The 21,672-nt window shown below is 44.7% G+C and overlaps 1 protein-coding gene across 1 annotated transcript in view; it reads right to left on the bottom strand.

The window, feature by feature from the left end:
• Positions 1-21,672, bottom strand: part of PTPRA (protein tyrosine phosphatase receptor type A) — a 570,283-nt gene that overhangs the window by 478,277 nt on the left and 70,334 nt on the right. Inside the window, exon 2 of the mRNA XM_069204801.1 lies at positions 790-859. Within this exon, the coding sequence (XP_069060902.1) occupies positions 790-819 (30 nt within the window). The 5' untranslated portion in view covers positions 820-859. The remainder of the gene's footprint in view (positions 1-789; positions 860-21,672) is intronic.

The following is a 21,672-nucleotide window of genomic DNA, read 5'->3' as shown; positions in this document are numbered from 1 at the left end:
CATGCATGTTTTCTTTTGTTTTTGCTCATGGTGCTGTTGGCAAAAGATGACAATTAACTTGTTCTAAATATGCAAGACCTATTGCATTGTAAATGCTTGTTATTTGTTTTTTACGTGAGGCTAGTGAGACACTTAAAGCCATCTCTTGCAAAGCTGGCTTTTGATACAGACCAGTTATATAATGAAGACTAATACCTAGCAGCTTATCTCCTTTACATTCCCAAGAATCATTAGCAGCAGTCTCATTACTACATGCATCTTAAACACAAGCTATTGGATAGCAAGTATCCTGTCACTGCAACATAATGGAGTATTTGTGCTAGCGCCAATGTTTACTGAGATGGGCTTTTCTAAACAGTTCTGGTTTTTGATTCTTAACGGAAAGGGTGCATGTTGAAAAATTACTAATTAAAGCTTACTTGAAGCAAGATTTACAGAAATGTTGCATATTTCAACTGTATTTTATGCTCTTAGATAAAATTCTACAGTATAATGGGTCCTTAACGAAACAGATGAAATCACAGATTTTCTGCTACAACTGGGAGCCTCATCTGTCAAGCTTGAGAGGTATGCACAGAGGTTATAAGAATAACCTGTTGTAGTAAATTTCATTGCGGTCTGACTATAATGCATCACTCTGGAAAACCACCTCTTATTTCAGAAACTTGAGTTCAGGTAGAAAGTTGACAGCAACTGAGGTTATGGATAGAAAAGGATCATATATACAGGACAAGAGCATAATTAAACATCTTATCTGTCCCCATAACAGCTACTCACAAAGCATCCTACCTTATAACTGCACTTGGATGAGTCAATCATAGCTTGTTAGGGCGCCATGAACATTCTCCCGAAGCTTCACCTGTAACAACGAAAGAAGTTTAGAACAGTTTCAGCAATTTCCAATTAACAATATTTCAAACAGGACTTGCGTGTTGACTGGACACTTGAGAATTAACGTACCAATGTATAGAATGAACCATCTGCTCAATCTTACACTTAATACTGTACAAAGTACTTCTGAGACATACTTGCTACAATGTTCATAGAAAATCAACAATACTGAATAGACCAGATTAAAACCTTTGTGAAATCACTAAATTTGGCACAAAAAAGCTGACATTTACACAGGAAACATAGTGGCAATAAAAAGATATGGAAATCTTTTTTGATTTCACTTAAATCTTGTGCACTCAGATCACCAAGTTTCAAAGGTAAAGCTCTCCTGATATTCTTCTAGAAACATCTTAAGAAGACAGTTGAGTGAATGGATGATATCAAGTTTCAGAAGAAGCAGTGACAAGCAATCACCCAGATATGGATACAATGGGCACCCTTATAGATGTACAACACAGAGGAGACAACCAATACAGCGTGGTGAGGCCACAAACTGATAATTGAAGTTTCTGTCAAGTACTCTTTCAGGCAGATGGTCTGCAGAAACAAAGACAATCCGAATTTCTAGAATAAAAACAGGGAAGCAATCACTAGATACAGCCCCACATATTGTCCTTAAATTGATTAGGGGATGAGCATAAGCCTTTTTTATCTTATAACTTCTTATACCCGACAACAGTGAAATCCTCTACACAGATATTGTATTAGGATTGCATTTCCTTTTTGATTGTTCGCTCACTCACTCTCTAGGTCACAGCTATTTAAATGCTGGTGGTTTCCTTCGTTACAGGGAACACTACTGAGTAACTCCCAAGCATCATGGGCTACCCATGATGTTGTATCTACTAGCAAGATGAAAGAAAATGTTGCAGACACACTAATATCGCTAATGGAAAACCTAACAAAACAAGCATTGGCTAAGCCAACTGGTGTGGTATTGCTAGGCAAATCAGCAATTTGTTTTTAAAATTGCAAACATAGTCAAAAGGTGTTTAAATAGTTTAAAAATAAAAAGTACAAATGCCACTGTCTAAAGATGGTGTGCATATGTCTGCTAACAAATTAACTATTAAAAAGCATTAAAAAAAAAAAAAAAAAAAAACTTCATGATCACAGAAATTAAGTCAGGAATGGCCCATTAGCCCCGATTCACAAATGACTACTTTGTAGAATAATGTGCAAATTAACATAAACAAAACGTTGCCACTTGCACTGAAGAAAGTTCAATCTGGAACTGGGCAGACCCACTTCAATTTTGTGGTGGAAGAGCGAAATATAAATGATAATTAAACTGACTTATGGATGAAGAGGGCTACCTGAAAGTGGCTGCCTGTGTAAGAGATACAGTGTAGGGAAGCGTATGGTGGCCAAGTATAATTTTAAGTATGCTTGTGTGTGCCCATGTGTGATGATTTGTTTTTAGAAACAAAATGAACTAGTGGGCTTTTAGGCTCGCACTAAAAAAAACAAAATAAAAAAACACTATAAAGCACTGGTTTGTGTAATCTGACCATTACCAAACTAGCAATGAACAATACATCAATGATTATTACAGTCGTGGCCCTTCTGTACGAATTCTCTGCTTGAATTAAATATCAAAACTGATGAGTTACCTTTGATGAATACGAATAATAAGGTTCATGCGGCATGTTGGCTTGGGCAGTAATGATCTTCCTGGGTAGATCTGTTTAAGTAATTGACCAAACCAGTTAAAGTGAACTGAAATGTCAGCCAATATTTTTCCCCAAATACTTATAGAATTCTCTATTGTTTCCATCCTTCAACTTCTGCATTATATCCACCACACTCCCACAGTGACATTCCTGAAGCACCAAAGCAATTAGGATGCACTACGCCTGAATACAATTTTACTTATAGTATTCATGGGAAGGTATCTGTTATGTAATAATTCACATTTCCAGTTTTAGTAAAATTCATGTCATGGACAGCTGCAACACTCACTTCTCAAAGAGCATTAGTTATTTTTACTATTTCATATATTTTCATTTCGCTTCTAGAAATCTCTCCTGCCATCAGTCTACTCAAGCCTCTGTTACATATAAACACACAGTGTAAAACAACTATGGTCAAAATGTTTGTGCACCAACACCATAATCTAAAAGACAAAAAGAAAAGCGGGGTGCGTTATCCAATTTAAGTGCCTTTTCTCAATATTGATATACACGGTTCTTAATTTGCTAACTGGATTGAGAAGACATGCTAGCTAGCTCTGCCCTGAAGCGTTTGTCACTCATATAGCCTCATCTATCCCGTAATCCTTTGCTCTTTTGAGTATGCTTACATACACCTGGACTACTGCAATGACAGAGCAGACAATGTCCCGACCAGCTTTCTAGGACAGCATCATCACCCTCCTCGCCATCGACCCCCTCCCTCCCTCCCTCCCTCCCTCCACTACATGCAGCTCGGCGACCTCAACTGCCACATCGAGGACCCTAAGGACACCAACTCCACATCCCTACTGGAGAACCTCAACAACATCGGACTCAGCCAACTAGTCTCCAAACCCACACTCAGAGCCGGACACCCCCTTCTCCTCCAGCAATAGGATCAAATTCACCCACACCACAGAACTCTTGGACCGATCGCACAATCATTCACTTCACCATCTCCAAGACCCAGCAAACCACCATCAAGCTCCGAAGCACCACCACCGCAGCTAGGAAAAAGTAACTGAGAGCCAATGGTTGCAGGCACTCACCACCACTCCATCTGACGCATCAACCAACCTCGACCTGGCTGTCTACAACATCTTAGCCTGGATCAGCAAATGCGCTGACAAAGTTGCCTCTCTGAAACCAGCAAAAACCAACAGAATGTCAAGGCAAGCCAGCTGGTACATCCCAGAGCTTAGAACCAGCTAGCATAACTGTCTTCGACTCGAGAAACAATGGTGTCTCTTCAAGGACCCCTCCGGGTGACCGCAACAACAGCGGTGCAAGCCACTAGACCCGCACCGTCCATTACACTGAGCACCGGCGGTTATTTTTCTGCCTCAAGCATTTACTGCAAGCAAAAGACACATTTGGGAAAGAAGCGCCAAGACCGCGCTTCATTGTCACAACAGACATCAGAACCCTCCTCGACCAAGGACAAACAGTGGCTCTGATTCTCCTCGACCGGTCAGCAGCTTTTGACACTGTCGCCCACCACATCCTCACTGACAGACTCCATAACATCAGCATTCAACAAAACACCCTCCAAGGGATCACATCTTTCCTCTCAAGATGCACCCAAAGCATCCGCCTACTTCAGTTCGCCGTCACTCCCAAGATAATTGTATGCGGCATGCCCCAAGGATCATCGTTCAGCCATACGCTGTTCGACATCTACAGGACAACTTGCAGACATCATCAGAGTCCAGACTCAATATCTCCTAGGCCAACGACACCCAGATGGTCATCTCACTCACCAAAGACCCCTCTAAAGCCAAAATCAGCTTCCACAATGCCATGGCTGTCTTAGCCGAATGGATTAGAGACAGCTGTCTTAAACTGAACTCCAACAAAACAGAGGTACTGATCTTTGGAAAGATCACTTCCACTTGAGAACACAGCTGCTGGCCGGAAGAACTTGGACCCACTCCCTCACTGACTTGCCACTCTCATAACCTCAGCATAATCTTGGACAGCCAAATGACCATGACCACATGCTCTGCAAGGTCTTCAGATGGATCACAGTAAACACCAGAAAGAAAGTCGCACAAGCCCTCGTCACCATCCACTCAACTACGGCAACACGCTCTACACCGGAATCAACTCTCAGCTCCTCAGAAGATTCCTGACAACACAGAGTGTGGCAGCCAGACTCATCCTGAACCTCCCCAAGTGGACCCACATCACTCCTCACCTCAGGAAACTCCACTGCACCCTGACCAGAAAAGATGCCAGTTCAAGACACTCTCGCACGCCTACAAAGCCCTCCACAAACTGGGACCATCCTACATCAACCACTGGCTGAACTTCCATCTTCACTCGCCTTTGCACAAGTCCCCCGCATCCATGACACCTGTTCAGGGATGCGCTTTCTCCATCACTGACAAAGCCTAAAAAGACCACCCCCACTCCACCTGCGAATAGCACCCTCCCAGACAGTGTTCAGAAAGCAACTCAATACCTGGCTTTTCGACACAGATGCAGCACCCTTAGCGCCCAGATACCCCTAGGGGTGATAGTGTTGCGCTTTATGATGGATTAGTGTTGGAATATTGACTACTTCTTTTAGTCTTCCAGAAAACTATGTTTTTATGAAGTCACGTTTAGACAAATATAAGAGAGAATTCTTTTTCCTACAATGCTAGGTTTAAGTTGCATGATTAACTGTATGCGGAGATCTCTGATCGTGTATCTCAGCTTTATCAACAACCACCTTCAAGCAGCCCTGCAACAACCTGAGGTCTTGGCATACAGATCCAGCAAAATGATAGCTTTAGGCCTGCTTCTACAGTATTACACAAAACAGATACTAAAGAAGTGGTGACGTTCACATTCGATAAAGAGACAGCTGGGATGAATGAGCTTATAAATCGTATCCCATAGTTATTGAACTAGATGAATAAAATGATAATTAAAAAATATATATAACGATCTCAATATTGTTGATGGAAAAATGGAGAAGCAAACCTAGAAAATACAGGTTACCGACATTAAATAACCACATTGGTTTTACATAGGAAATAACCGAGTTAAAATGAAAAGAACAGATAATTATTTGCCTTGATATTCCATGTGGGCCTTTGTGCGAGAATTTAACAGGACGATGAACTCCAGTGAGGGCCAAGGCATAAATGAAATTTATTATGAATGTAGATTTCAATAGCCAACAGGTTAATAATGAATTGCCTCTCCCCTCCCTCAACTACTGTAATAAGTTGCAGAGGCATCTGTGGATTCCGACACGCATGTGTGCACTTGTTTTATCAAAAAGGCATTATGGGCGATGTAGTTCAGAACATATCTCTGGGTCTGACTCAGTTCACGAACTGCATTATGTAATATAATAAATTGTTTGTCCACTTTGAAATGGCACTTGGATAAATTATTTTGTTTTCAATGTGATGGTCCTCATACAGTTGCAGCAATATTACTTATTGACGCACATCAGCAGCTTTTGTCATCACTTTCTCCATGTCTGTGAGAAGGTGGATTTGGGATATTGCGATCCATTTTGAATATGATTATGTATTTTATATACTGAGTTATAAATTATGGAATTATGCATTGTCTGGAATTTGATTCTAACAATACTTTCACCATTTGGGATGGAATGTTATTTAATTTCGGATGATGCTGGGCTCACTCTTCTTTAGTAAAGCTTCTGTGAGGCTAAAACGCGTATGTTTTTTTGAAGAGCACAATAAAATCGGTTGCTGAATCAGGAGAACCGCTTTTCCTTGAGAAAAATGTTGTAAACATACTTCATGAGGCACAAGCAGTCGCAGGCAGCACTGGAGGGTGGCGGAGGTTGCATTGCTTGTGGCTACATGGGAGGAGATTTTATATAAAGTGGTTTAAGGACCTCACTAGTTCTGATGTAGCAGACTTTAGCTGTGAACGTCTCGGGTAGTAGAAGGCAAGCCAAGAGGGAAAACTGGTACCAGTCCCGAGTAGGCCCCATCGGAGACGTACCCTGGATTCAAGCCGAAGTGACACCTGTTAAGACTCATGTGAATTACCAAGAGACATGAGAGCCAGGCGTGGCACCACTCTTAACAAATTATAGGTCTATAGACCTCTTGTATTTTCTTAAGAGGCATCATCTTTTTATGCGCTAAAAGGGAACTATGTTTAGACACTAGTTCTCAATGTATATTACTAATGTTCTGACGAAAGCCCAGTTATTACCTAGGGTGAGGCATGGCGACTTCTGTAAAAGGCAGTCTTCGAAAGTTCAGATGAGTAGCAATTCAGGTGGGTTCGGCACCACCACCAAAATTTCTGACTTCCCACAAACGTCACATCAATTCATCGAAATTGGAACGTTAATGGAGATACTAATATGTAGTAAGGTGTACGAAAATAGGTTTTAACACTCTATTAATACAATACACGTCAATGCATCATTTTGTATTCTGGACACCTCCAGCTTGCACTTCTCAATAAACGAATGAGTATTCCATATGGGTTTTCATGCTGGAACTGTGTTAAATCACGCAAACTGCATAAAATCGTGCTTCTATTACGAGTGACGTACTCCGGACCTCTATATACCGTACAGCCACAGTGCAATGCTTTGACATCACTAGCAATGATCGAGGAAAGGTTTCATCTATTAAAGCTGAAATCAAAATCGGACTGTCAGGCCAATGATAAAATTGAACAATAATAGACTTGATCGGAGATTTTCAACAACTGGTGCGACGATTTGGAATCCCCATACACAATCTAGGTACTAAAACATGTAGGCCACATCATTTGTAAACTACAACTAACGGATGGTATGTTGAAGTATCTTCATATATGTTCATCAGGGTGAGTGGGGCAAGCATACCAGTTACAGGTATGTGGTGTTGAAAACATGATGCACGAGGACAGAATGTCGATTTAAATACGTATTTTCTATGATGCTGCAGGAGTCTTTCACTGGCATGGCACTGAAGAGGTTTAGCCTGCTATGCCTGGCAGTGGTGAAGTGTGGGAAGTTGGTTCAGCAAGGAGTGTGAGCGACATTAACAGTCAGATATGGTGGTGCAGTTTGCATGTGAGTGCAAGAGTGCACCATGGATGACAACCAGGCAACAGAGTAATGCAGTTGACACCATTCCTATGTCACGAGAAGCCCAAAGAACAGGTTTCTTATCTTTGGTAATGCTCTTTTTGGTGGCTATTCTAGCTAACCACAGGTTCCTCATCTTCAGAATATCCCTGGGTGCCACACTTGATCAGGAGATGTTTCTCAGCAATGCACCTGTGTGCTGGCAGGTGGTGCCATGTACCACCACAGTGACCCCATAATGACCCAAAAGTGATGGAGAGAGACATTTAGGCACCACTACTGCAGGTTGATGCACCAGTTTCTTTCTCAATATTTCTGCTTCTGCACCATAAAATGCAGAGAACTTTAAAAAAACTGCTGCCGGCAGTGTGCAAAACCAACGTGAAACCGTATTTTAAAGCACACTCCGTGGAAAAGGTAGGCAGGAGGGCAGTGAGTAACCCGCCATTAGATAAAGTTACAGAACATTAACTGTTAAAGAATATTATTGAAGGCAAGCAACTTGTTCTTCTGATGTACACTTCTACCCGCAGGTTCTTCACCTTTAGAATAGACTCCAAAGTAGTACTTTCAAGGGTGTAGGGCCCTGTGAGTGAGCACAGAACAAACGTCCGGCAGAACAAAGCGGGCAAAGTGGCCCTCATGGCAAATTTGGAAGCCAAGGTAGTACTATTTCTTGAACATGTACACAGATGCCATTGTCACAGCCTGGCAGATATTCAAAATCACCCTTCCCTACCACTGCCATCCTTGTAGCCTTGGCCCTGAAGGAATGAGCCTGCAGGCCTTCAGGGGGTTGCATATTTGCCCATGCAGAGCAGTATTTGATGGCCTGAACTATCCATTTTTACAAGATCGCTTGTATGGTTCTCTTTCTTCTAGTGAATTCTACGAAGAAATGATAGTCTGCATGACGGTATCTTGTGCAGTCAATGAAAAACTTCAACATCCTCCTACAGACTAGCCAACTGGGCCTCTCCTCTTCCTTTGAAGGATGAGGTGGAGCTAAAATAAATTGGGAGAGTTATAGATTGGCTAACATGGAAAAGCGTTGAGGCTTTGGTTAAGAAGGTCCCCAGGGTCCTCTGCGCTAACTTTTCCAGAAAGAAGATGGTGTAGACGCTGCATTGACAAGTGTCTGTACTTCTCTGGTGTAGGGAGGCACAGACGTGATGGGAATTAGAAAAAAAAAAAAATAGAAGAATATTAGAAGCATTAGATGTCAAAGGGCACCGCTGCACCCTGGCTCAAAAGGCATGCACATGAATGTCAAAACCAAGTTCAAGTCTCATAGCCACATGACCTCAAATTGTTTGCGCGCAGATGCAGCATTTCCCCCAAACACTCTGGAGGCATCAAAGAGCATGTCCATCAAAAGATTCCTGGGCATCCATTGAAAACCCTTCTGATCCCCATCCAGGTCTGCTGTGTAAACACTACACTGCTGCCAATAGCTCTGTCGACATAAACTATGTTATCCAAACTAGCACGCTAGACATACTTTGCCACTTCCTGGCCATCATCTAATGTTTGAGTCTGAGAAAACTTCAGGTTTTCCAAGGTCAGCAAGATTTAGAAGGCACGCGGAGTTTGAGGATCTCGAGTCCAAACTAAAGGAAGAGAAGAACATTTTTCCTAACTGTACCAATACATTTCAATGCTGTACACAGGATTAGTGGAAAGGGCATCAGTACTGACTTTACTGGTTGGTAACTGTACTACCATGCTCTCAGAAGTAGAGTGCATACAATCTGTATTGTATGGAGCTGGCCTAAATCACCTGGCAACAGGTCAACTAACCACTGCTTGGACCAGGTGGCCATAACGTTGTCTTGTTGAATTGCAAAAGCGACTCACAAGTAGGACCTGTTCGAGGATCTCAGTTAAACAAGTTTGCCTTGGTTTACAATTAGTCTCCAGTAAGAACTGTTAATCAAGCACTTCTGCTACCATTTCGCATAGCTACTGTGAAAGAGGTGTTTTCTTCCATTGGTGGCCCAGGTAGTGAGTCTCTCTCAGTCTCTGGAAATTAAGCCAGCCCACTGCCATTTGTAAATCTAACTAATATAGCCCAACATCAGTATCGTCAGGGGAGCAGCAGGTTGCCCACTTCCTGGACATCCCTGGTGTCACGGGGAACATTCTTCATTCCCCTGACCTGCTTCAGAGTTGGATCCAAATAAGTCTCTAGCCTCTAATATTACTGATGTTGCGCCAGAGGCTGAAGATTAGAGTATGCTTAGAAAATGTCACAAAAAGAGATCAGAAATGCGCAGTCAAAAGCCTGGAGTAAGCCAACAATGGCTTAGGTTTGGAATCAGTTCCTGGGCTGGCTCCATCTGTTTCAGCATCAACACATAAGAGACTAGCACGAACCCTGGGATCAGACAAAGTATGAACTGCCAGTTGAACATGTCGCAAGGGATCAGTTGGTGCCAAAGGAGGGCCCGCCTGCAGAAATCTAACTGGAGCCTCTTGTGGCTCTGAGCCAAATGGTGCACCAGATGGAACAGAAATGTGATGTGATGTAATGGATTAAATCGACAAAGGCCCTGGGAATTAGGGTCCTGCTGGGACCAACTGCACAACCAGCCTGGAGTTGGAAGATGCTTATGTGTAAGGCCTTTAGAGTGACGCCCTTACACCTTCTATTGGTTCAAATGGCAGGATGGGGTCAAATCAAACTAGGCCTTCTTGGGCATCTTCAACTTCGACCTACTGGAAGGGTGAGTGAAAAGGGGGCTTCACATAGGACTGACTCAGTAAACGGGATCATAAACTGGGGGGAGGGATCAGTGCAGGTTGGCCGCAAGAAGATCCTGTGACACCCATGTCTGGCGACAAGCCATGCACACAAGCATGCAAGCAGTCTCGGTGGATCCAGGTAAGTCTCAGAGCATTCACTTCACCAGACACGATGAGGCTCCATTCTGCCCCACTGAGCACGGACCATCATAAGGCAGTCTCCCAGCATGCCGACAAGAGCACCATGAGAGGATGTAGCAATGTACAATGCTTTCACACTACTGGGGCTCTGGTTGGGATACAATGACCGGGGGGAGGCGCTCGCCCTTGATGGCCCACCTAGCCTTGCTACACGACATGTCCACATTCCTGGACTTAACGTGTCATTGCAAGTGTTGGCTGGCTACGGTCCTCACAGTGGCGAAGGTGGAAATCTTGTGGCATTGGAAAATCAACCAGGCTGCCATCCCATAGTACATGGCTTGCTGACAGGCACGACATGGCCACTTGTGAGCGACTTATAAGCTCAATGGTCAACTGCAGAAGAATGATGTGGTCTGGGGTCCCTTCTAACATTGGTGGCAAAGTCCACAGCTACCCATCGGTTTGGTTCTGTACTTTGCACCCAACTCTTGGCTACTCTGGGGGTCGAGGGTGGCTTCTTTGGGGGTAGTGTTGCGACTTAGCACCCCAACTTTGTCCGTTCCTCTTATTTCCCCTTGCCCTTCCTCTGTTTACCCGGGAGACCTCTGGACTGCAGTGTCTCAGGAGTGATTCTGTTAGGTGTTATTTTTCTTGCTTTCTATGTTCTCACATGTTCTCGTTAATATGATTCTTGAATTTGACTGAACTGCTGTTTTGCCATCACTGTTATGATGTCTGTATGTGAAAATTCACTGACAAAATGTAATAAATAATTGAGAATTGAAATAATAGATAGAATAGGCGATGACTGGAGTAAGCTCAATTTATAAGCACTCTTACTTTCTTATTGAAATTTTGTTTTTCATAATCGTGAATTAAATATTTCATCAACTGTGTATTTGTTTGATGAATGCTTGTTTCTGTAGTTAAGTATTGCTTTGCCCTTCAAATAATCGAAATATAATTAGGCCAGGGTCCCCAGCTTCCAGGAATGAAGTGACTCAAGGGGTTTCCCTAGATTCCAATAATACAGTGGGGCTCCCTGGATTCCAGTATCGTTAAGTCGGGATCTTTAGAAGTCAAAGGTTAAGGACCACTGGGCTGGTGCATCAACAGTGAATGGACAGGGATATTCTGTTGCATTACTGCATCAATATTTAACGAGATGGAAGAGAGTAAAAAAACTGGCCATTAACTACAAAGGCAGGGCTGTTGACTTCCAATTTAGGGGCACTGATCAGTTCGGCAATGCAATGGGGAAATTACATCACAAGTCTCCTGGGAAAGAAGAACCGCATGAACAACAGTGAGGGAGCAGCACATGAATGGACAGGGCGTGGCTCACGCACGCACTTCCGGTTTCCTGCCATACTATGGCACGAGTTTCCTGCAGATTATTCAGAACCGTGGGCTATGAGGCTGGTGCTTGAAGTTCAGCCTAAAGCATCGCACACCAGACAACTGCCGCGGTGACGTCATCCAAACGAGATGAGTGACATCATGAACGGAAATTCGTGAGGTGTTTTCCCCCAATAACAAAGCCATCTCAGGGGATCCACGATGAGGTCAACGGTGCAAGGAAGGAATGGCAAATATGTATAAATGCTGTACTTTATGAAAAGCTGGTGAAACGCCGACACTGCCAGGAAAATGGATTTCCTGGAAAATAAACAGGTCTGCATTTTTAAGCGAGTTAAAATGAAAGGTCTGCCAAAGAAAGTGTCCAAGCTGAACAAAAGCATGGCGAGCAGTGCTTCGTAAGAAACTAAACATCACTGTGTTAATGCTGCAGCGGGACGAACATGGGCTACACGTATACACGTACCACAAGCACCGATATCACAAAGATGCTTGTCAAACACACATAGATCACTCCCTTGAGAGCCAGTACTCTAAATAAGCAATCTTACCCCAAATAAGAGAACGCAGTAGGGAAGCTAATGCCACTCTGCAAATGTCCACCCAACTGGCCCACTGTAACGTAAGCAACCTAAAGTTCTTATTTATACATGTCACTCATTCCGGACCAGTACGTGCTGACCCCACCCCCCCTTTCAAAATAAATATACACATAGTACTAATGTTTAACATTAATTTAACAAAAAAATGTTAAAGCCGCACTCCAAACATTTTGGCAGAGAGACCATTTCCGATTTGAAAAAAATTACACAACACGAACGAAACATTCATAGCTCATAGTACAGAAACCAGTGCGTGCATCTGCCCTCTACTCAGCTGAGTTTCAAAGACTGAGTGACTAAGCCATCCACGCGCTCAGTACACTCACCCTCTCTGCACTCCTGCGCAGGCAACTTTCACCCCCACACTACTTGTGAAACCAACGCATTCATTCACACTTATAAATTCCTATGCAGGCTTCAGACAATGGAAATCAGGGCGTTGTTATTTAAGGACTTCAAAATAATACTTTAAGAAATTATGAGCAACCCCTCCTGTCTCCAACTATTACATAGCTGAAGAAAAGGTCACCACAGTCAGGTTATCACAGTAGAATATGCCAATAACATACATTCTTCTTTCAAGTAATTACGTGGCCCTGCCTTGTGCTGTTTTCTCGAACATGAGGAAATAGCCATGAATGAAGAAGTTTAGGTTTAATTTGACTTGCTCTTGAGCAAGTCAAACATAACTTGCGAGTGCTCTACATTGTTGTAAGAGGTTGGCCTGGTTTGTAGTGGTACCAAGGGGTACTTACACTCTGCACCAGGTCCAGTTATCCCTTATTAGTGTAGAAGAGGTGTCTAGCAGCTTAGGCTGATAGAAAAAGGTAGCTTAGCAGAGCAGCTTAGGCTGAACTAGGAGACATGTAAAGCTCCTACTATACCACTGGTGTCATATGCACAATATCATAAGAAAACACAATACACAGATATACTAAAAATTAAAGGTACTTTATTTTTATGACAATATGCCAAAAGTATCTCAGTGAGTACCCTCAGTATGAGGATAGCAAATATACACAAGATATATGTACACAATACCAAAAATATGCAGTAATAGCAATAGGAAGCAATGCAAGGAATGTAGAGTCACAATAGATTGCAATGAGAGCACATAGGTATAGGGGCAACACAAACCATATACTCCAAAAGTGGAATGCGAATAATGTATGAACCCCAAACCTATGTGACCTTGTAGAGGGTCGCTGGGACTGTAAGAAAACAGTGAGGGTTAGCAAAATAGCCAACCCCAAGACCCTGAAAAGTGGGTGCAAAGTGCACCTAAGTTCCCCAGAGAGCACAGAAGTCGTGATAGGGGAATTCTGCAAGGAAGACCAACACCAGCAATGCAACAACGATAGATTTCCTGACGAGAGTACCTGTGGAACAAGGGGACCAAGTCCAAGAGTCACGATCAAGTCGGGAGTGGGCAGATGCCCAGGAAATGCCAGCTGTGGATGCAAAGAAGCAGCCACCGGATGGTAGAAGCTGTGGATTCTGCAAGAACGAAGAGGGCTAGAAACTTCCCCTTTGGAGGATGGATGTCCCAGGTCGTGAAGAAGCTTGCAGAGGTGTTTCCGTGCAGAAAGACCGCAAACAAGCCTTGCTAGCTGCAAGGGTCGCGGTTAGGGTTTTTGGATGCTGCTGTGGCCCAGGAGGGACCAGGATGTCGCCAATTGCGTGAGGAGACAGAGGGGGCGTCCAGCAAGACAAAGAGCCCACTCAGAAGCAAGCAGCACCCGCAGAAGTGCCGGAACAGGCACTACGAAGAAGAGTGAACCGGAGCTCACCCAAAGTCACAAAAGAAGTTCCCACGACGCCGGAGGACAACTCAGGAGGTCGTGCACTGCAGGTTAGAGTGTCGGGGACCCAGGCTTGGCTGAGCACAAAGGAAATCCTGGAAGAGTGCACAGGAGCCGGAGCAGCTGCAAATCACGCGGTACCCAGCAATGCAGTCTGGCGTGGGGAGGCAAAGACTTACCTTCACCAAACTTGGACTGAAGAGTCACTGGACTGTGGGAGTCACTTGGACAGAGTTGCTGAGTTCCAGGGACCACGGTCGTCGTGCTGAGAGGGGACCCAGAGGGCCAGTGATGCAGTCTTTTGGTGCCTGCGGTTGCAGGGGGAGGATACCGTCGTGCCACAGGAGATTTCTTCGGAGCTTCTAGTGCAGAGAGGAGGCAGACTACCCCCACAGCATGCACCACCAGGAAAACAGTTGAGAAGGCGGCCGGATCAGCGTTACAAGGTCACAGTAGTCGTCTTTGCTACTTTGTTGCAGTTTTGCAGGCGTCCAGAGCAGTCAGCGGTCGATTCCTTGGCAGAAGGTGAAGAGAGAGATGCAGAGGAACTCTGCTTTGGGGAATTCTTTAGATAACGAATGCAAGAGCTCATCAGAGACCCTAAATAGCCAGAAAAGGAGGTTTGGCTACTTAGGAAGGAGGATAGGCTCATACCTGTGTTGCTAGCCTATCAGAAGGAGTCTCTGACGTCACCTGCTGGCCCTGGCCACTCAGAGCAGTCCAGTGTGCCAGCAGCACCTCTGTTTCCAAGATGGCAGAGGTCTGGAGCACACTGGAGGAACTCTGGGCACCTCCCAGGGAAGGTGCAGGTCAGGAGAGTGGTCACTCCCCTTTCCTTTGTCCAGTTTCGCGCCAGAGCAGGGCTGGGGGACACCTGAACCGGTGTAGACTGGCTTATGCAGAGATGGGCACCAAATGTGCCCATCAAAGCATTTCCAGAGGCTGGGAGAGGCTACTCCTCCCCAGCCCCGACACCTTTTTCCAAAGGGAGAGGGTGTAACACCCTCTCTCTGAGGAAGTCCTTTGTTCTGCCTTCCTGGGCCAAGTCTGGCTGGACCCCAAGAGGGCAGAAACCTGTCTGAGGGGTTGGCAGCAGCAGCTGCAGTGAAACCCCGGGAAAGGTAGTTTGGCAGTACCCGGGTCTATGCTAGAGACTCTGGGGATCATGGAATTGTCTCCCCAATGCCAGAATGGCATTGGGGTGACGATTCCATGATCTTAGACATGTTACATGGCCATGTTCGGAGTTACCATTGTGACGCTATACATATGTCGTGACATATGTATAGTGCACGCGTGTAATGGTGTCCCCGCACTCACAAAGTCCGGGGAATTTGCCCTGAACAATGTGGGGGCACCTGGGCTAGTGCCAGGGTGCCCACACACTAACTTGGCACCCAACCTTTACCAGGTAAAGGTTAGACATATAGGTGACTTATAAGTTACTTAAGTGCAGTGGTAAATGGCTGTGAAATAAGGTAGACGTTATTTCACTCAGGCTGCAGTGGCAGGCCTGTGTAAGAATTGTCAGAGCTCCCTATGGGTGGCAAAAGAAATGCTGCAGCCCATAGGGATCTCCTGGAACCCTAATACCCTGGGTACCTCAGTACCATATACTAGGGAATTAGAAGGGTGTTCCAGTATGCCAATGTAAATTGGTGAAATTGGTCACTAGCCTGTTAGTGACAATTTGGAAAGAAATGAGAGAGCATAACCACTGAGGTTCTGGTTAGCAGAGCCTCAGTGAGACAGTTAGTCATCACACAGGTAACACATACAGGGCACACTTATGAGCACTGGGGCCCTGGCTGGCAGGGTCCCAGTGACACATACAACTAAAACATATACACAGTGAAATATGGGGGTAACATGCCAGGCAAGATGGTACTTTCCTACAATTGTCCATCAATGGCTTCTAGTTAACAGTATCAGATGGAAAGAGTTGTCTGCGAACTGGCTACCAAACAGTGGAAGTCTGAAGCTATAACAGATAATTGCACTGATCTACTTAGGATACTGAGGTACATCATCAATATTAGGATATCCTCATGGATCTGCAAGCACGTCTACCCTCGCCTGTATTTGATACTTAAAAACATTGGATGTATGAGCCTGACGTCCTTCATAGTCTTTAAGCAAAAACCACAATGTCTGATAAATGTGTTATACAAATACTGTGAATCTTCTGACATCATCCGCTGAATTAATCCATCCAATGCTCCTCCATCTCAGAAAGCACCAGCAGCATGGAACACCTGACCTTCAAACTCATCATCGCAACTACATCCTGAGCAGAACCTTCGCCTACTGCCCCCAAGACCACGCACCAACTTCAGCAGCACCATTGCAAATGTCATTAACCCCCAATCCACGAGTCCAGAGCCTTCATACTCCACACTCATCATACAACACCTGCATACTCATCCTACAACACCACAGAAGTAACATTGCCAAATCTTTACAAGAGGGCTGGAGCAAAATCTCAGAAGTGTCTTAGTCGAACTCTTACAACATCACCTGTGCAGACACTATGGCAAAGTCAGGCTGATATATAAACATTTGCCATCAGACTACCATCAACAAAGCAGAGCCTCCAAATAGTCTGTGCACACCAACTGCATTGAAAGCAGTACCAACAGTGTCAAGAAAATGTTCACCATGATGAAGGACTTTAATTCTCCAGCAGCAAGCTCCACCTGTGTAACCCCTTCTCAGGGCCTCTGCATCCAGCTGTCCCTACTCTACCCAGCAAAAGTCATGGAAAAGATTTTTAAACCAGCATTTGCAATTCAATGGGTCTCGCATTTGCTCAAGTTCTAGCTATTGGCGTTGTAAACTCCTAATTAGACTTTTCTTGCCACATAAAATTGAAAATGAAAAGTAAAACAGTTGACATAAGCGAGCCGATTCAAAGCACCATGGCCGCCATGAGCATGAGTGTGAAGGAGAGACAAAAGGAAAAAGAAGTTTGCTCAAAGTCAAATACATTAGCAATCGTGCAACTATCCATGTAAGAGGGTCAGTCTGCAAGGCAGTAACAAAACCTCCCCAAGGCAGGGCAAACAAAGCATTTACCAATGATAAAAGATTTTTGAAAGGCAAGCCCACGAACAAGTGAGGTGAGGTGAGAGTGGTTAAAAGCCCACAATACTATCAACATGTCAAAGCGCATGCACACTCAACCTAAAAATACCTATCTGCCCACCCTCAATGAAAACCAGCACCACAAACACACTCAATCCTTATTCAGACCCAATCACAGTACAGAGCCCACCTTCATCACTGCCACAGACAACAGTATGGACTCCTCAGATGCTGCCAACCTCATCTGTACAGTTTCACAAGGATCTCACACAGCCCCACCCTGTTCAACATCTACATGACCCCACCCACCAGCATCATCATCTCATCCACACCAACTGAATCAACATCATAAACTAGGCTTATGGCACCAGCTCATACTCTCCTTACCCCCAGGATGTCAAATATCTGGATCAATTTCTTCCTCTGCATGGCTGAAGTCACCAGATGGATGAAAACCAACTGCCTCAAATTCAATACAGGTAAGATGGAAGCAGTCCTTTCTGGAAAAGACCCTTCACTCTGCATCTGCACGTGGTGGCCTACCAAACTCAAACTAACCACTCCCAGCAAATCATGCAAAGTACCTCAGAATAAGAGGCCACAATGACCTTCCAAATGAATGCAATCTCAGCCTCCTGCTTCCACTCACTTAAGATGCTCACAAAGATCCCCCACCAATACATGCAAAACGGTCACCCAAGCCCTCATTACCAAGTTTAACTATACCAACACACTATGTCGGAATCTATGCTGAACTGACCAGAAGATCACAGGCCAAAAAAAAAAAAAAAAACCTCAGCCAGGCTCATCCTTAACCTCCCAACCTGGACTCATATCTCCCTGTATCTCAAAAGGCTCCACTTGGCCGCAAGCCAGAAACGAGCACCCTTTAAAAACCTCACGCACATATACAAGGTCTTACACGACACTGACCTCAACAACCTCATACATTTCCAGAAATCTACCAGACACCCCCACTCAGCGGGACTCCTACTTTCAGACAACCCTTGCATACACAAAACTAGATCTGGTGGCGCCCACCTCATTCCTAACGCCTGGCATAACCTTCCCCTGCACATAAAAAATGCATCCTCAGTTCTTGAATTGCCTTGGCCCTAGCTCCACACATACAGCTCCTGCTTCAGAACAAGTATACCCTCTCGCTCGAGTCCTATGCTATACAACTACACACAACATAACTTTTACACGTTTGAGTTGACTGCTAAACCAGAATCACAGCAAAGATCTTCATGTAAACATATTTGGTCCTGATCAAGGTTCAAGCTGGAAATTTTTTTTTTTTTTTAAAAACATTAACTGTATGCTACAAAGTGCTGTTACTTGTGGAAATTACCCTGTCCTATGCAGCAAAGAAATCAGTCAACAGCAGGGCCTGCATTCTGTCAAACTTACCGGGAACCCGTGACTATATTGAATTTCAGGTTAATCTCAGCATGTCAAAATAACCACCCTTTACGGAAAATGGTAATTTCCTATCAAATCATAGAAACAGAAGGGAGACATCAACAAAAGAAACTGTTAAAATTGAACCAAGAACTGAGACTCAATTTAGTTTGCCAGATAAGAATACAGGAGATTTTGACTCCTATTTTCAATTATTAAAAGACAAGTATTAGACTACCCCAACTATTCCTACAAAATTATTCAGTGTTTTAGGAAAGACATTCAAAAAGTGGCAGCATGCACTTAAACACGCAAAGTTGCTGCTTCAAACCAGTAATTAAAACACTTAACATGGTGCATGGCCACGCTAACTCAGACACTTGTCTTTTGCGGATTTCACTAGTGGATCAAATGTGGTTGTTCCTCTCCCCAGTCTTACAACTACGTGGACCTCCATTCCAAGAGCTTTAACCTATTGCAGACATATAGGGGGTCATTCCGACCATGGCGGGCCCCATGCGGCCGCACTCACGCAGCCCCCATTCCGACATTCCCGCTGGGCCGGGGGGCGCAAACCAAGTTTGCGCCGGCCCGGCGGGAATGAGGCCGCAACACAGGAGCCGGCTCCGAATGGAGCCGGCGGTGTTGCGGCCGAGCGACGGGTGCAGTTGCACCCGTCGCGCTTTTCACTGTCTGCTATGCAGACAGTGAAAAGCTGGCCAGGGCCCTGTTAGGGGGCCCCTGCACTGCCCATGCCAGTGGCATGGGCAGTGCAGGGGCCCCAGGACACCCCTTACCGCCAGCCTCTTCCTGGCGGTGAAAACCGCCAGAAACAGGCTGGCGGTGAAAACCGCCAGAAACAGGCTGGCGGTAAGGGGGTGATAATCCCCAGGGCAGCGCTGCTTGCATCGCTGCCCTGGCGGATTATCACCGCCGGGGCAGAAACGGCGGAAAACCGCCAGCCCCGGCGGTGCGACCACAGCTTTACCGCCGCGGTCAGAATAGGGAAGAAACCACCGCCAGCCTGTTGGCGGTGCTTTCAGTCATTATAGCCCTGGCGGTCTCGGACCGCCAGGGTCAGAATGACCCCCATAGTCTTGATTGCACTGTGGTGCAGTTGTAGAGTTATGAGTGTCAACTTGAAGAAACAAGGACAAGTGCCTGGGTTGGAACTTAGTGAACATAACAGTCTTGGGGTGCTTGCCCTTGGTTTCACCACGGTTGCATACCCAGATTAAGCTCACTGAAGATGCCATCTTGGGGTACCACTTTTCAAATACTATTGGGACTGCAAATGTTGAGTTTTAAATCATTTGGACTGCCGAGTCTTAAGTCTTCAAAGTGGCAACAAAATACACACTCACGTAGTGTGGTGTCAGAAAGGAGTCAAAATTAAGATAAGCACTTCTTATGCTTGGTTCCGGACCATGGATGTTTACTTTCTCCCGTGAGAAGGAACTCCTATCAGGTTGGTATTGCTACCAGTGCCTACATGCTTCCCTTGAGGCCTGCCAGTTCTGCAGAGAATTAGAGGTTCAAACAGCACCAGATGCCATCAGCCACAGAACGTCAGTCCATATTGTTGTGGATGTCCTGCAAAGCAATTCGCTTCTTAACATCTACCCCAGAAAAGAAAGGGGAAAAACAGATCAGTAATTTGGATTAATTTATTATTTCCAGTCTTGGTGGTAATCGACTTTTGGATACGGAGTAGCAAATCCTGGTTTGCGGTACCCTTACATATTCTTAAAATGATTTCATCAAGGTCTCTTAAGCTCACAATCGATATTTAACATTCTTGGAGAGTCCTCAAAGACTTCTATCCATACCCTTGAAAAGAGGGTATATTAGCTATGTTCTAATTGTGTGTGTATTCCTTGTTTTGGAATCGATATGAAATAATTTTCCCGTTGGTAGCAATTACTTTTGTTACAGTTTCCCTCCTTGTTGCGTGTACAACATAAATCCCACAAGGCCCAGAGTATCGCAAACAGAATGGATGATAGGGTCACCTGGGAGAGACCAGGTCAAATAAACTATATCATATCTAACTAATCTGGTGACTGGAAGGTCACAGCATTGAGAGAAAACTGGAAGAAGATACAGCATATAAATTAAAGCAGCTGGGGGAACATCACCACCAGCATGAAGTGGAAGTTCACTTTGCAAACAACAGGCAACCACATTATTTTCCATGTGGATTCCTCACCACAAGTGTACAACCTCCTACTCACCACCAGCAGGCTGTACTACAGCAACATCCTCTACGCCAGAATCTCCAAACAACTCCTACAGACCCCAGACCATCCAGAACACTGACAATGCTGCAAGACTGATACTCTACCTCCCAAGTCACACCCACACCACACCTCAAGATGCTTCACTGGCTCTCCATTCACAAGCACAGCCAACTCAAGCCAATTCAAATGTCTCACATACAAAGCCCTACACAACACAGGACCAGAATACCAGAACAGCTGCATACACTTTCACCAACCCACCAAACACCTACGCTTTGCCTCACTCTCACACATTCCCCACATCTGCAAAACCAAAACTGGAGGTTGCTCATTCTCCTACCACGCACATGGAACAAACTTCTTCACACATCAGAGGCGCCAATGTGAGGAGTTCCGGAAGAAGCTGAACACACGAGTCTTCGTATAAGCACCTTGGTGACCACTTACCTACACGTTTGCCCACGAACCCATTTACCCTCTTCGGTGATTAGTGCACAGTACAAAACAATAACATAATGTAAGTTAGGCCTTTAGTTGTTTTCCTCCAACTTCTTCTATAAAGTTTATGTAAAGATTTATCAAAACCCCTAACTCGAGGTCTTACCTGTACAAGTGGAAGGAAAAGTACACAGAGTACAAATCCTACCTGAGAGAACTACATTC

This window comes from Pleurodeles waltl, chromosome 1_2 (genome assembly GCF_031143425.1).
Source record: "Pleurodeles waltl isolate 20211129_DDA chromosome 1_2, aPleWal1.hap1.20221129, whole genome shotgun sequence".
NCBI lineage: Eukaryota > Metazoa > Chordata > Amphibia > Caudata > Salamandridae > Pleurodeles > Pleurodeles waltl.
The sequence above is the reverse complement of the archived record's forward strand: the minus strand, read 5'-3'. Positions and strand labels throughout refer to the sequence as shown.